The sequence below is a fragment of the Lycorma delicatula genome, chromosome 2 (assembly GCF_047948215.1).
Source record: "Lycorma delicatula isolate Av1 chromosome 2, ASM4794821v1, whole genome shotgun sequence".
Classification (NCBI taxonomy): Eukaryota; Metazoa; Arthropoda; class Insecta; order Hemiptera; family Fulgoridae; genus Lycorma; species Lycorma delicatula.
The window spans coordinates 175,156,217-175,174,430 of NC_134456.1; the positions used below are offsets into that span (position 1 = coordinate 175,156,217).

Genomic DNA, 18,214 nt, shown 5'->3' on the forward strand with positions numbered 1-18,214 from the left:
ACTAAGGAATGCTTATGGAAGTACGTTCCTTCAAGGGATAACCCTATAGACGTCTTGTCACGTGGTTGTATACCAGATGTATTAACCTCGTTACAACTTTGGTGGAATGGTCTGCGTTTCTCATGGAAGATGAGGACGCCTGGCCATCCAATCTGCCTATCGTTTCTATGATTCCGCCAGATTTGCTCAAGGAAGAGAAGAAGCCTAGCAAAACTAATGTGTTTTCAGCTGCTCTTCAAACAACAGAAACTTTAGAACTTTCAAAACCATTTTCTTCATTTCTACGAACATTAAACATATTCTCATACTGTCGTCATTTCATTTACAATTTAAAAAATAAAAATAATCATATATTATCAGATCTCTCACCGGAAGAAATCACTTCCACGTTGGAAATACTTATCCATCATGGTGGGCAGTGTACTCCATCTACTAATCCTGGGCATTTTTTAACCTTTGCTCTGTTCACTTCCTTACCTGATCCTGATTTCTCAGGCATTAATATAAATACTTAGTAGGTGGCAGCTTATACAAAAATTAGTGAAAGACTTTTGGAAAACATGGTCAAATGACTATTTACATTCCTTGCAGCAGAGGAATAAATGTAAGATCTCTAACAATAATGTTTGTGTTGGCGATGTAGTTATAACAAAAAAGAAATTAATTTCCCATCACTGATGTGGAAATTGGGAATAGTTGTGAAAGTATATCCAGGTAATAATGGATTAATTAGATTAGTTGATGTAAAAACTAATAATATAATAGTAAAAAGAACAATTAATAAATTAATTCTTCTTCCAAAATCAGACATCTGTAATGACCACAGTGATGCTGAATGTAATTAATGAAATTTCTTTAACGTCATTTTCATGTATTTGTTTAATTTTAAGTTATTTGCTTGTAGTCTTTTTTTTTTGCCTTTGGCAACATTGTATAAAGGCAACTCAATTTTTTACGTTCTTTCACGGTTTATGTAACTGTTTTTATATGTATTACTTTTCATTTTTTATATTAAGTTTCATCTCATGATAATGTATCTTAAAATTATAATTTAATGAAATTGTAATTGGTGGGCGGTGTGTTCCATTCCATGTTGAGCCGGCTGGTGCTGCACTCTAGCATCTACTAGTGCTGGCTGGCAAGTTAGTCTCATACGATAATTCGAGTCAGATCCCGCTTGGAGCAGTCATGATTTGTTTAATGTAACATTTCATTCTAGTGCAGAATAGTTTTATTTTATAGTCTAAAGTCTAATGTGGCTTATAGTGTTTATTATAATGTTCAATTGTATAATTTTGACTAATGTGTCATTTATTCATCAGTCTAATATGACTTGTATTTACGATAATCAAAAAATGTCTAATGTGACAAATTAAAATTTAACGATTCAAGAAGAATATGTTTTAATTCATTTCATTATCTCAACCATCAAAATACAGTCCATAGTCGTTCTACAACATAACACCTCTTTAATCTTTCTTTATGAAGTATTAAAAATTTACAAACACAATTTACTTACTTAGCTGTCAAATCTAAATCATACATCCAGTTTGTAATAGACTAAATAAGATTTACTAAAGTAGAATAAAGCAAAGAGAGATTGTGTGAGGCAAGTTTTTAAATTAAGATCAGTTTAGAAATAGAAAAAAAACTGAAAAATATGAATAAACTTTTATTATGCATACAACTACATTTATTATCTACTTTTCTACATAGTTCTTCAACTTAAAACACATTTTTCATAGCATTTCACTAGCTTCTTTATACTCTCTTCAAGAAATTCTGCCACCAGTGACTTAAACCACACCATAACACCATTTCTCATTTCATTGTCATTGTCAAACCTTTTTAATACAAGCCACAAACAAAAAATAATCACTGCGTGCTGTCAGGGCCAGGGCTATACAGTGGATAACTGATGATTTTCCAATGAAATTTTTCCAATTACCTCACTATCCGATTTCTGATGTGTGGCCAGGTACCGACATAAAAAACAAAATTCCATGTTATTTGCTTTTTATATAACTCTTGTAAGATTTCCTTTTGTCCCAAAAAACAGTAAACATAAAGCTTCATTACTGAATGTTCTTGTTTGAACTTCTTTTGTCAACAAGATGATGAATGCCACCATTGCACTAACTACTAGTTTGTCTCGACATTCAAATAAAAAATCCAGGTTTCATCTTCTTTCTTTTTCCTGTTTAGCCTCCAGTAACTACCATTCAGATAATACTTCAGAGGATGAATGAGGATGATATGTATGAGTGTAAATGAAGTGTAGTCTTGTACATTCTCAATTCAACCATTCCTGAGATGTGTGGTTAATTGAAACCCAACCACCAAAGATACACAATACCAAAGCGGTATCCATGATCTAGTATTCAAATCCGCGTAAAAATAACGGGCTTTACTGAGACTTGAACGCTGGAACTCTCGACTTCCAAATCAGCTGATATGGGAAGACACGTTCACCACTAGACCAACCCGGTGGGTCCTGGTAACAATCTGATCAAACAATTCATCACCTTCATTTTTGTTTTGCTGCAAAAAGGAATTGCTATAAAAAGTGATTGAATGTGCTGTAGCATGTTTTTTTTTCTTGTGTTTAGGATAATATCTTCATCACCCATCTGGTAGACAATTTTTTATAGGCTAATTTTTCAGTCAAAACATCATAAATCAAAGATTGTGAAATATCAAAGACAATTGGACACAGCAAAGTACTGATTTTCTCAAATTTTTTCATCATCTGTTATCACTGACAGCCAGCCACTATGTTCATCATGAACATTCATTTGCCCTTCTTGAAATGAACAGCATCATTACTTTATTCAGCCAATAAACATCACACATTCACATCACAAATCACTGCCTGTGAATTTCAGCCGCAGAATTGTTTTTTGCCAACCAAAATCAGATTAATTCTCGTATTTCACAAAGTATGCATTTTATTAAAAAGAAAATCTAACTATTTAAAACCACGGACAGGCTTGTAAACATACAAGTCTTCCCCGTAGTTGATTAGCCATTCTCAAAAGTAATTCACTTCAACAAGTGTTTCTGAGTAGTAAGCTTCACAAATCACAGTTTACTTATTTCAGTTAACTTGAAAGAGTTACTGACATTTTTTTTTAAGAATTATCAAATGATTGAGTTGTACGAGGGTTGTCTGAAAAGTTTTGAGCCTAATATAGAAAACCGTTTTTTTTCAGTCAAATATAGTTTTATTTTTCAACAAATTCACCTTTTAAGTCGATATGTTTTTTCCAGTGATGCGCTAACCTCTTCAACCCTTCCAAATAGTAGCTGACATCTTTCTCTGCAAAATAGGCATTTACATAAGCGATAAACTTCTCATCTGAAGAAAATTTCTTTACTCTAAGCGGAACTTTAAGGTTAGGAAACAAGAAAAAGTTGCTTGGGGCCAGATCTGGTGAATACCGTGAGTGGTCAACCAATTCAAAGTGCAATTCGTGAATTTTAGCCATAGCGACCATCAAAGTGTGAGCAGGTGCATTGTCCTGATGGAAAAGCACTTTCTTCTTCTTCAAATATGGTCGTTTTTTTGCAATTTCTACCTTCAGCTTGTCAAGTAATGATGTGTAATACTGTCCCATTATTGTTTTACCTTTTTGAGAATAACTGATAAACAAAATTCCATTACTATCCCAAAAAACAGTCTCCATCACTTTCCCAGCTGATGAACCATCTTCACCCTTTTTGGAACAGGTTCACCCTTTGCAGTCCACTGTTTTGAGTATTGTTTCATCTCAGGAGTGTAGTGGTGGATCCATCTTTCATCAACAATTATGAAGCGACGCAAAAAATCTGACTTGTTTTGCTTAAGCTGCTCCAACAGGGTCTAGGAAATGTTCATTCAAATGCGTTTTTGGTCCAAAGATTGCAAACACAGCACCCAATCTGCAGATAGCTTACGCATATCCGATTCTTCAATTAAAATATGACAAACAGGTTCTTTAGATATGCCCACACCCTCTACTATCTCTCTGACCTTAATTTGTCGGTTATCAAGTGCCATTTGGTGAACTTTTTCGATGATATCGGTGGTGTTTGCAATTTTAGGCTGTCCTGTATGCTCATCATCAACCAAGCTGGTACGACTATGTTTAAATTCAGCTGGGAGCTGAATTTAAACACGGTGGTAAATGATGAGACAGAGTCCCCATAAACATTCAACTCAGTTTTAATTTGCATAGACACATTGCCTTTCAAATGCTAGTATTTAATCACGGCATGATATTCAATTTTTTCCATTTTCACAAAAACACTCACAGTGACTTACTCAAATACTTATCAAAGAACAACTGAGCATCCAAAATGGCTGAAATTTTGGTGAGTACCTTTCAATGCATGCGTGAATACATTTCCTAACTTTTGATGACGAGTGCTGCCATCTTCATATTGAGGCTCAAAACTTTTCAGACAACCCTCGTACTTGTAGCCCAAAAAAAAATGCTGAAATTACCAACAAAATCTGAACTTGAAATAAACTACAGGAAAATCTAATTGTACTCCAATTCTACTCACAGTAAGACTGCTGTTACTCTCTTTATTCAAACTTAAATTAGTACAATCATTGTTATACTATAATAAAGAATTAAGTTATAAAGAATTAAGCAGTTATAAAACTGCTCTGGTATAAGCTAATTTCAAAGAATTACACCATTAATTTATTTTAACATTATTCAGAACTTCACACCAAATCTCATGAATTTAATTAACAGTAAAATCATCAATGTGTTTATAAAATACTCTCATTGAACTTCTTAATACACAGATAGCAGATCAATCATCCAAAAATGCAGAACTGTCAATAAACGGATACAGTAAATCGTATTTACAGTAGTGCACATAACATACATCAATCTGAATGCTAAATCTCAATATTACTTACTTCTCTTTTAGCAATCTTTACAGCCAAATTTTAAACAACATTGTTAGCAGTCTTTACAAAACTACCTTACAATTATACAAATTTTTAAACTTAAGAACTGCACTATAGTGCAATAAAAAAATCATTGCATGAAACAGCAATCCTATAAATAGTTCTAAGGAGCTACACTTTAGTAATATGGACAATGCCTCCTAGATCTGCTATTCTCAGCTTCAAATTAGTGACAAGGGGCTGGTATTTTTTTCATTTATTATTCCATTCACCCCCATCTTCTTCATTAAAATAAATTCAAAAGCATGTCCAAGGTTATAAAATAAAAATAGAAATATGTCTGAACATGCTGAACTTCACAATGATGAAGAATACTTTCTTTTCATCTAGTAATAAACAGTAGTTTAAACATTCTGTTTCAAACAATTGCACATTCTTCCTTTATTCAGAATTTCTGAAAATCTACACTTCTCCCTTTTAGATGTCAATGTTTACCCCTTAAAAATGTATGTGTTTATTCTTTGATGATACTACTGCATTCAGTGGATTACAATTATTAGCCATGTAATGAATTTTTGCTAGCTTTTCCTACCTCTGCATTTTCTGTATAATAATTAATAAATTTAATTATCATTAACAAATCTAATATCATTTAATATATTTTTTATATTATTTTACATTAATTTTAACTCTCAATATACAAGCTACATAAATAAGTTTTACCATAACAGTATTACTAAATAAATATAACTATAACTTTATAATTATAATATATAAAATTATTATATCTATTACCTGGTAATAAAAAAAACTAATAATTACCAAACTTCCTGCCAAAAAAACACTCTCAATTTTAGTTAAAAAATTTAGACAGTAATGTTAAACATAACAGAATATTAAACAAGTTTTAATTAACTGAGACGTAATAATAAATATTTCATGCAAATTTAATAATTTTAAACAAATACCAAATCAGTTTATACTGCAAACACCAAATCAAATAAAATACATATAATAATATATTTTCTCAAACAAAAATGATTTTACCTTGGGTAATGAACCTGCAGGAAGTTTCTGTGGAATAGGAGGAGGCCCATCAAAAGATGCTTTCCGTTTTCTGAGATTATCATTACCATCCTTATCTTCAGGTTTTAAAGTAGTAGGTGTCAGCTGCTTCTTTGAAGAATCTTCATCTAGTTCTTTCTTAATAAAACTTTCACGAGATTCTTCATCTGAAATGACTTCTATAACAACATTTTTTTCTTCGACTTCAGCAGCATTTTCTACTTCTACTTCTTTCACCAATGGTTTTTCATCATTTGATGTCGCCTGCTATAAAAAAAATACAAACTTCCATTAAAAAATTAAGTAATTAAGAATTGTGGGCCAAATGATTTACTATTATAAGTGGCATTAAATATATGGTACACCAAAGTGACATTATCAGGTTTAGTTAATTTAAATAAATATCTATAATGAGTATCAATAAGTGACAATTAAAAAGAACAATTAAATAACTTTTCTACTTCTCTATCCCTCATTGATAAATGAATTAAATTTGAAACAGAATACATTTACAATAACATCAACTGTTGTAAATACATTTTACAAACAAGCTACAGCTTTGTTGTAAATAAAAGTCAGCTAGAATAGGATTAAAGGACTTAATCTAAAAGTTAATTAACATAGCAATACCTACATACAATACAACTGACACACAGGAATTCTTCAACAATGATATATCACAAAATTTATACTCTCTCTAAGATGCATTTTCTCTTAACATAATAATTTTACAAATAATAAATCGGCTAACCTTGTAAATAAATAATACTTCATGCATCAAAATTATTGAAAATTTAATATCTTTTTAAATGGATCATACAAAATTTTTGATACACCATTTTTTAACCAAAAGTGCATTCATTAATCCTGGTTACTAACAAAAAAGATCAATGAAAATGATTACAATTTACTCAATTTAGCAATTGAAAAGTGTATCTTTTAATAACTTCTAATCTAAAAAAGTAAATTATCTGATTTAATAATCCTGTTGGTATATGAATTTATTCACAATTAATTATTTATAATCCATCAACCCAATTACAATAAACAATCATAGATGCAATATTAATCAGTAGGTGTACAATTATTTAAACTGTTTAAAACAATTTTAAAATAGTAGTAATAAAAAATTACAAGCAATAGTAAAGACAAACTAACAAAAAACTTATTACCCAAAATCTAAGATTTAACTTACGTCTTTGTAATTGAAGATTTTTCTTTTTACCTATTTCAATGGTGTGCAACTAATTAAAAGTTTAATTTTAAAGTAAACATTCTTTATCCAACAACAAATTAAAGTTTTAATGAATGAAGTTAATTTGCGACTGAAGAAAGACTGGCATTTTCTTTATATATTTTTTTAAACATGAATTTATTCATCTGATGAAGCAGTATATACTGTACAAGCTTTACCAAGAAAAAACATATCTTCTAACAAAAAGTAGTAAATAAATATTTTATTAATAATAATTAAATTACATCTTGTTACTATGACTCATCAAAATAAGTTATTTATTATCAAAACAATGAAAGCCGCAAGAAACGCAACATGACTTTGAAATTTTGATCGTTAAAAATAAAATAAAATTGCTAGCTGAATTGATAAGCATAGCAATAACAGCTTTCTGAGATTGGACATACTTCTTACGGTAAATGTCTAAACAACGTTTGTTTCCTCCAATATATACTGTAGCAAACATCTTGACATTAAATATAGCATAACTACTGCAGACAACATTAAAAAATTTGTTCTATTTCTCTCTACACTGAATAAAACTCTGATGAATAATAAAACATGATCATGCAGTTTTTTCATGCAAGGTTAGTAAATCATTGATCCCATTATAATTTTTTAGATCACATTAGTAGTGCTTCTTTACAGCCAAGATGTAACACTACATATCAAACACTATTCAATTATTTCCCGTATGAAATATAATTTTTATAAAAAAACTAATTTTGTTACAAGAATAAACCTTTTTGAACCGACAGTTAAATCTACTTTACAATAAGGATTTCAGACAACATAAACAATTAGCTTTACATGAACAATAACAATAGGTTTTTTCATAATCTTTGTTGTTTGATCTATATAACCTTACAGACAAAGATTTCTTGATATTTACTATGACAGTTACAATTTACTCTAATGATAAATTTACTTATCTCCAAACAACCAACAGATAACAACATTTTGGAATGTTTAACATAAATTTCAATGTTATTTATCAGTACCCTGAAAAAGAAATGCCTGAGGTTTGAATACTGTGGTATTCCTGACTAAACTGAACATCTAGCTGAGAAGTAACCTTGATAGAAAACAAATTTCCTGCATTTAATAAACAGTTGTATTAATGCAACTTTACTGTTTAAATCAAATACTTGTAATATGTTTACTTTTACATCGTTATTTTCTATACTTTTACCCCCAAAAAAATAAAAAATAAATAAATGCAGTTGCAGACTTTTTAACAAAGGATGTAGTGTTCAAGAATAATATATTTTCCGAGTTAGTTTACAGCTATAAAATAAATGAATCCTTTTTGTTACCAATCAGTAATTATAAATTAAGTAAAATATAATAGAGGATGGAGCAGAGGAAATGCATGTATTTTAAACCACCAGTACTCAGTGGGCGAGTGAGCATATTCACCTTCAGCAACCAGTGGCACTGACTACGCAGTTCAGGAGCTCAGACGACGCAGTTTCAGTCAATACAGACCACTGGAGCGTAGAACATTGTGTGTTTGCTGTCGAGCAGTTTTTTAGAAATAATGATTTTGTGGTTACAGTTCAATGTCTTTTCCGTCAAAATTTTAATGTTAAACATTGAGGTGCAGTTCCAGATTGAAACATCATACTCCTATGGGTTGAGACATTTAGAAGTACTGGATCTGTGATGAAGACAAACCACCTGGCCTTTCCTATTCAGTCCAAACTCCAGAAAATACAAACAGAGGAGTAGGGTAGTTCTTGTCAGTCCAAAACGATCCGCTAGGCAACAGGCTGTAACACTGGATAAGTCACATTGTTCACTTCATTGAATCTTACACAGTGATCTCAACATTTCACCCATACAAAATAATAATCGTCCAGCATCTACGTGAAAGGGAATTTGTGCAACACAAAGAATTTTGTGGCATTATGAACACTATCTTATGGAAGATGCAAACGCCCTAATAATGATCAGTGACGAAACCCATTTCCATCTGGATGGCTGTGTTAATGTACAAAACTGTCGGTACTGGACTTCGGAGAATGCATGTGAACTACATCAAAAACCTCTTCACAGCTCAAAAGTAACAGTGTGGTGCGGTGTCTCCAAAATAGGATTGTTGGTCCTAACTTTTTTGAAGAGGGGAGAACCGCGGTTACGTGACATCAGCGTGCTGCATACAGATTTTAAACAACTTCCTGTGTCCTGCAAACTGGAAAGGCATAGGGTGAACATGAGAGAAATGTGGTTGCGACAGTTTGGTACCACAGTTCACATGACGAGAGCATCAATTGAAGTGGTTCAACAAATGTTTCCTGAACATGTCACTTCATGATTTGGCAATGTTTCTTGGCCCTCATGCTCTTCCAATTGATTTGTGACTTCTTTTTGTGGGGCTACCTGAAATCAAGAGTGTACATAAACAAGCTACACACAGTTGAAGACCTGAAAATTTCCATTCGTCAAGAAATTGGAGCTGTCGAATGAAATGTTGGAGAAAGCTGTGCAGAACTTTGAGGAGAGGCTCCGAATTTGCATCTGACAAGAACGATGTCATCTTAGCGACATTATTTTCCAAACCTAATTAAGGTATATTTATTTCAAAAATGCAATAATAATATTATTATTATTTAATTAAAACTTTTTTTCTATAATTAGAACAACCAAAGTTATTCAGTAGTGAAAAACATGCGTTTCCTCTGCTCTACCCTTTACATTGACCATTGTTGGGACCATTGAAAATGGTAACCAGGCAGGTGCTTAAAATATAGAAAATATGCAATATACAATATGAAAAGTACTTGTACCTGTATACAAATATATATTGTGGATTTAGTACATATTTTGAATATTTATAAATAATTTTGTATTTAAGAATTACTTATCAAGTGGAACTTTACATTAACCACCACGTTGAATATACAGAGCATCTCTACATTCTCCCTGACATGATACAAAGGATCTCCAGAGGCTTCCTTTACACTTGTACGCAATTCTTCTTTTCTTGCATCAATGGTGAGATACATAGGCCTCGATTATTACCCACAATGAGTGATACTTGTGAACCCTGGACAACCCAGTGGCCTGGAAATTGTTCATTTAAGAAATCATGCACTTGAGGAGCAAAATGAGCTGGAGTCCTGTCTTGCTAAACTCCACTTCTCTTTAAGTGGAGGTATTAACCATCTTTCCACCACCATTCATGTACATTTAAAAAAAATACAGTTTGAAATAGTATCATAATGTCATCCCAACTCACATGATGTCATGTTAGAAATTCCTTTCCAACTCAATCACAAAATGAGGATTCTCCTTAGCCAGGAAAACACTTATGTGGATTTGTAAATCTTGTTAACAAAGCATGACAGGTTGCAACACATTGTTCCAGTCTCCATCCGACAATTCATTCACAAAAGTTGGTCAAAATGGTTTCATATTTTTTAATAAGATCATGTACTATTGACCAAGGTATATTAAGTTCCACTACTTGTTTACAAATAAATTTAACAAAAGATTGCTTAACTGAATTGGCGACGGTGACATATGTTTGCATATGTCTTTTTTCGTCCACTACACAACCGTCTTTAAAATTTCCAGCAATAAATGTACATCTCTCTCAATCAAGCATTGTTGCTTTACAAGGTGGCTTCTTGTTAAAGTCTTCATGAAATGCATTTATTAATTATAACATTATTTGCCCCATGCATCATCATTTGTACACCAAAACACGTATCACTGACTACTGCTCCCCAATACTATATCTGTGTCCCACATAGGTCACGGCTTTACAAATGAAACAAAAGTGTCCAGTGTGACCTGAAAAGCATACCAACTGCGGTAAAGAAATTATTTCTTAGGAACCAAATACCACACGAATTTCTAGAGAGAAGCAATATTAATTGCAGGGAGGCTGAGGATTTCTCAGATTATTAAATGAGGTACTGTACACTATTATAAAAAAAAGAAAGATGCCTTTCTTAACTTTTACTTTTATTGTTTTCATGTTTCTATAATCCATTCTTCATTAATACTGCAAATATTTAAATGATGCACAAATAAATGTTAAGCCTGATAAAATAAAAAAAGGGTATAAAATACTGTCTTTTCACCTAAAATAACAAAAAGATGTCACTTTATGCATATGGTCAAATTGTAGAGGGAGTCACATTAAAAAGTTCTACTATACTGTTACATAACACCACTTATATATAGATTTTCCATTTTAATTGAAAAGAGATAATTCTCTATTGGCTATTTATAATTGTCAATGATTTTCAATTGTCTATTTTTAACTTCTAATAAATAATCGGTTAACATTATCTGGTCTAGGACTAGTTTATGGTCGCATCTTCCCAAATCAGCTGATTTGGAAGTCGAGAGTTCCACCATTCAAGTCCTAGTAAAGTCAGTTATTTTTACACAGATTTGAATACTAGATTGTGGATACCAGTGTTCTTTGGTGGTTGGGTTTCAATTAACCACACATCTCAGGAATGGTCGAACTGAGACTGTACAAGACTATACTTCATTTACACTCATACATGTCATTTTCATTCATCCTCTGAAGTATTATCTGAAAGGTAATTACCAGAGGCTAAACAGGAAAAAGAAAAGAAAAGAACTAGTTTATGATTTCAATTATTAACACAATCAATGATTTCAATTATTAACACAATCAATGATTTCTTTCTCACTAAAATTATTTTTTTTTAATTATCATTCACATTAAAATTTAAGAAACTTTAAAATATGCAAAACATCTAAAATTTAAAACATTAATAACCATTACATAATTTATCATCGGCAATTACTTTAAGCCTATAATTCAGGTTTAATAAACAAAGTATATGGTTCTGGAATATCTGCATCATTTAAATTATTTTTTATTATCAATAATTTATTCTAGAAATAAAGGGCTATGACTTACAGTCAAAGGTTCTCAAACTGTGGGGCGTGACCTCCAGAGAGTTGCAAAGGTTGTTGAAGGGGGCACAAGAAAGTTTGAAAAATCAATATTGTGTTAGTAAAACAGTTTGGAAACTTTTTAAAATAAAATCTGTTAATTTTAAACATATTGAATTAAAGATAAATATCTATAATGTGTTTTCAAAATTAAACAAAAAGAAGTGTTTAAGTAAAACCTAAACATTTTTAATAAGCATCTCTATTTATTTGAATCAAAAAAACTTTAGCTTACATAATATAGTTTTAGTGAAATGTATGATTATTAAGCGAGCTTAATATGTATATAATTGTCTTTTCAGGATGGCGGAACTGATTCACCATACAATCCAGAGTCCAGCGTCAAACCACATTTACAGTGTTGAGGTTATGTTTGCTACCTTGTGCAAAATTAATTAAATATTCTGTTAAGTAGTAAGTTTTGGTTTGCTCTGTGTTTACTTTATTTTAATAATATATTTAAGAATGAAGAGATCTTTGATCAGTGGTCAAAATTGTGCATGTACATCAAGCAGCCATAATAAAATTCCAAGGGATGACATCAGTAGTGTAAAAACCGAGTCAACTGCAAACACTTCAAATTCAGTGCAGAATGTAAAACAAAACAAACAAGGTATGATGACAATTATTTGACTCTAGACTTTACTAAAATTACTATCAATGGTGAAGATCGGCCTCAATGTGTAGTTTGCTTGACTGTATTAGCATCTGATATCATGAAACCTAATAAGGAAGCATTTAGAAACAAAACATTCATACCTAGTAAACAACCTAAAGAATACTTTGCTCGCAAGCTGAATAGCTTTAAATCTACTCAGCAAACATTCACAAAAATGACAACTGTGCCTTCCAAACCTCTTTTGGTGTCTTTTAACGTTTCTCATAAAATTTCAAAATGTAAAAAACACATACAATAGGTGAAATCAGCAGCAGTAGATATTGTTTCTACAATGTTTGGAAATGGCTTCACACAAAAACTAAAATCCATCCCTCTTTCTAATGATACTGTGCCACAGTGAAAATTAAATATTTCTGAAGATCTGAATGAGCAATTACTGGAAAAACTAAAAAAAAAACAATTTTTGGTCTTCCCTTCAAGTTGATGAAGTAATTGATAAGCACAGACATTCTCACTTACGTCAGATTTATTGATGACAAAGATATTTGAAAAGAAATAGCTTTGTGAGCCAACATTTACCACCAACATTACTGGAGAGTGTATTTTTAAGATTATTGACAACTTTTTTTAAGGAAAATAATATGCAATGGGAGAAATGCATTGGGTGGTGCCAGGGCTATGACAGGACAATACTGAAGTTTTGGAACCACTGCATTGTTCACAGAGAGGCACGAGCCTTGAAAGACCTGAGAGTCCAAGCTTAAATGAAGTTCAAGTTGTCGTTAAAACTGTCAATTTAATCAAAGCACAGCCACTCCAATCAAGGTTGTTTACAGTTTTGTGTAAAGATATGGGTTCAGAACACACAGCATTACTGTTTCACACAAGCTCAATGGCTATCAAGGGGAAATGTTTTGCATAGAATATTTGCACTTAAAAATGAAGTGTTTATGTCTTTAAGAGATTGCAACCAATCTTCAGCAGATTCTGTGATACAGAATTGCTCTTGAAGCTAGCCTACCTTGCCAATATTTTTGCAAAACTGAACACTTTGAATAAGTCGTTAAAAAAGGAAAATGCCATTATTCTTACCTGGAACGAAAAAGTACAAGGTTTCGTTAAGAAGCTGTCACTGTGAGAATCTGCTGTGAAAAAATCTGACTTAAGCATTTTCCCTACATTACTGAATATGCTGCAAGAAGCTTGAGTGTGAGCAGCTTCCCCAAGAGCTTATAACTTGCTTGGTAAAACATCTTTTGACTCTACAAAAAAAATTTCATGAGTATTTTTATGAAGACTCTCAACAATTTTATTGGACAAAACACCCATTTCAAGAGCTAAAGGAAACTAGTTTGTTAAGTTTTGCAGAACAAGAATAGCTCACCGATTTTCAGTGTGATGACTCATTAAAAGTAATATTTTGAAAAGAAAACTTACTGTTAAGTTTCTGGATAAGTGTAAAAGAAGAGTAACCAGTTATTACAAAAAAGCTATGAGAATGCTAACATTGTTTGCAATAATATATTTATGTGAAACAGGATTTTCTATTCTTGCATCTAAGAAGTCCAAGTATTGTGGAAGACTGGATATCAGCAAAGAACTAAGAGTTGCTCTGTTGGACATCTCACCCCATTTATAAAATTTTATGAAGAAAAAACAAGCCCAGCCATATATTCAAAGTGTTTACTAAAACTTTCATAAATACACTTTGATTAATTTTTAAAACCAATCACTAATGAGCATATTATATTTCTTTGTAATTTGTTTTATTTCATTTTAATGTTGCTCTTTTAAGTTCTTTAACTAAAAATAAAAGTATTGAAATAATAGCTCTGTTTGTTTTTATTTTTTTTATTAGCCTAAACATGATTATTGAATATGCTTTTTATGAAAAAAAATGCATACAGGCATAGTGAAACAAAAAATATACATATATACATTATTTTCAATGCAATTTAAAGGGGGCGTGATCTTATGATACACTATGAGGGAAGGCTCGAGCTGAAAAATTTGAGAACCTCTAACTTACAAGGATAAAAGATTAAAAAAAGTAATATAGTTTTGAACATATAATATATGCATAATGAATATTGTTATAAATGTGCTTAAACAAAGTTGTTTAATAAGATAAAAATCCTTCAGATCCAATGCATAAAATCTCTCAATATAACAATACACAGTAGATTCCAGATAATCGGACCACTTCAGGACTGGGGTTAAATGGCCCTATTAAGTGGTATGAACAAAAAGAGAGCTATGCGCAAGCATGGTGTACAGATGTATTGTAATTATTAAATTCCAATTAGTGATTTACTAATTTACTATTTGAATTTTATTTCTAATATTAATATTACATGAACACTATATTTTAAATTACAACATAATAAAAATTTAAATACTCCACCTTACAATCCGTGTCTAATAAAATACAACACAATATTTACTATCCTTTTACATTACAAAGCTAAATATAAAAACCGGCCTATTAAATTTAAAAATAGTTACTGTTCTGGTACAATGCATTACTGAATAGTTTTTGTAATCTTACATAATTAAAAAGCAAAATGATTGATAAACAAAATAGATACAAAATACAGTAATTATTGCTATTTATGATCAATAAAATAAAAAAAATACTTTAATGTCTCTTATTTGTTTAAACGTTTTGAAAAAATTCTTTTATTTAACTTTCTCGTCTCCCTTTTAATACTTGGCGTTCTACAAATTTCGCACAGACTTGTAGTTCTTGTAGCAAGCTTCATTTGTATAAATAAGGCTGCATCTAGCGACCTTCTAGTATAAAATACTGCTGAAGTTCGTCAATAAATTTTTTCAACTTGTGTAGATACACGTTTGACATTAGGTTTGTCTTCATCTTCTTCAATCTCATCCAGTTGTTGAGTACCAGTAATGTTTTTAATTATTTCTTCATCATCGGTTTCATTCTCATCATAGCATTGTATTTTTTATCTGTATTTGAAAACTCTTCAAAATTTTGAACTGGTGTTGCAAAATAACATAATCATTGTCATCAGCATCGTTTCAGTATCATCATCAGTATTGACTTTCAAACCACTTTGGCAACAATTTCTGATAATGCTACTTTTTACTTCATTCCAGTTATCGGCTATGAACTGAACTGCCTCCATCAAATTTACATATACACTAACATCTTTAGCTGTAGCCGAGGAGTCAAATATTTCCTTCAATTTCTTGTAAAATGTAACTTATTAGTTTACTTCGGTAAATAAATTAAAAATTTTTTTATTATTCCCATGTCAAGTGGTTGAATTAAACTGGTTAAATTCAGTTGCAGAAGTTCAATTTGAATGTTTTGTAAATCTGCATTAGGATGGGCAGCACAATTATCAATAAAACGGCAAATTTTGTTTTTGATTTTTTTCTGTAACTCGTCCAAAGCAGTCAGCCAATAATGAAAAATTACAAACGTCACCCAGGCTTTTTTATTAAAATGCCAGTGCACAGATAAACTATCAATTCTAACCCGTTTAAAACATTATGGTTTACCTGCTTTACCAATAACAAAAAGTTTTAATTTGTCACTGCCAGATATACCTGCCATCTGCCATAGCGTAATAAAATAGGCTTGTTTTGTCTGCATTGTAGATGTCATCAGGTGAATATTTCTTCATTATTTCAGGAAGTTTAGAACTCTTCCATGATTTGGCACTGTCAGAATTGGCGCTTGCCTTTTCACTGTGAGGTTTTTTAAATTTTATTTCACGTTTCCATTTCCAATCCAACAAACAATCATCTGTTGCTTTGAAATCACTGTCCCACCAATTTTTTTATAAGCTCTTCTGCTTTTTGTTTAAGCATAGGACCACTGAAACTTACTCCCCAAATGGTAGAAAAACATTCATTTAAAGTTTTCTCAATGAGTGGGTCCTTTCCTTCATGTTTTCTTTTTTGAGAAGTTCCTTCTTCTTCACTTTGTTAGACAATTCACTGCAGAGTTTCTTCTTTCTGTAAAATCCGAGCTATTGTAGTTTTTGATGCTCCCAGTAGTTCTGCAAGTTTATGCTAACCAGTGCTTGGTGGATAATTTTTTACTTTCTTTAGCAAAGCAATTCTTTCTGCCAATGTCATGTCTTTACGCGGCATGGCGACAAATTGGATAAATTATAACTTATAAATTAACAACTTTTAACTAAACTAACACTTCAAAGTAAAAATATAAAAGTGATTAAAAAAATTAAATGATTAACAAAATTAAAAAGATAAGAAAAAGTGATTAAAAATAATTACAAAAAAACAATAACCACAGCACCATACACAATGAACAATAGACTCAAAATGAAGAAAATAAAAACATTTGCTTCGTCATAACTACATGATATCACTTGTGTCACCATGCACTATGTACCATTCAGACCAGTGATAGAAGGAAGTTACCTCCTTAAATGCAACATCCAACAGTCAAGCGATTTAAATCACTAATAAAATTGTGATATTTTAGAAGTAAAAGAAAAAGAAACGAACGAGCTAGTGGGCCTTATAAGCAGCATTTTGGACCGTTAAGCCAGTGTAATTTTACACAAATTATACCAATATGTTTCTGTTTTAATCAAAATGCCCCAATTAAATGGCTGCCCCGAATAACCGGTGGTCCTATTAACCGGAATCCACTGTATTAATATTCGAAGAATGTTATATATTAATGTATATAATATTCAAAGAATATATAAACAGATACAGAGACTGTAAGCATCATGTACTAACAAAAGGTTTAAATCCGTGTCGTATTAGAAGAGAGAATATAAGGCTGCACCTCATCTCATAACGAAATAATTCAACAGAGAATTTCTTGGACTATTGCTGTAGATCCATGTAACACTACAGAAATTTACTTAAGTCAATTGTTATTCTGATCAAAAAATTTGACAGTAATATATGTTTCATTCAACCTTACATCAAAACTAATCATCACTTAACAGAAAAAACAGACATCCACAATTTTTTTAAATATACATAACTGATAAAGCTGCAGGACATTTTTCTCTTATATGCAAGTTTACAATTTGTATCAGAAAATTAATGAAATCAATTCAAGTGATTTATAAGTTCAATAAGTGGTTCTTAAATACTAATTTACAAATATTTTACACAAATAAAAATAAAATAAAATCCTACTAAAAAATTATGTACGGTGAATATTTGCAATTCAATTTTCAAAAAAAAAATTTATAACAATATATTTAGCAATTACAAAATTGGATTGAAAACTACATCTAATTATTTTTAATACTTACTAATTTTTTTCAGTACATGCACAAAACTTGATTATTAAACATTAACAGTAATGCTATTGAAATAACGTAATAACATTATATAACTAGAAAATTTTAGAACCAGAAACAAACCAAAACCACAAACGCCCAATATCACAACTTTTATTACAATATTATTAAGATCTTCTAAATTC

General features: G+C 31.1%; 1 protein-coding gene across 1 annotated transcript in view; it reads right to left on the minus strand.

The window, feature by feature from the left end:
• Positions 1-18,214, minus strand: part of LOC142320003 (uncharacterized) — a 93,787-nt gene that overhangs the window by 54,320 nt on the left and 21,253 nt on the right. Inside the window, exon 5 of the mRNA XM_075357684.1 lies at positions 5,954-6,238. Coding sequence (XP_075213799.1) covers positions 5,954-6,238 — 285 coding nt within the window. The remainder of the gene's footprint in view (positions 1-5,953; positions 6,239-18,214) is intronic.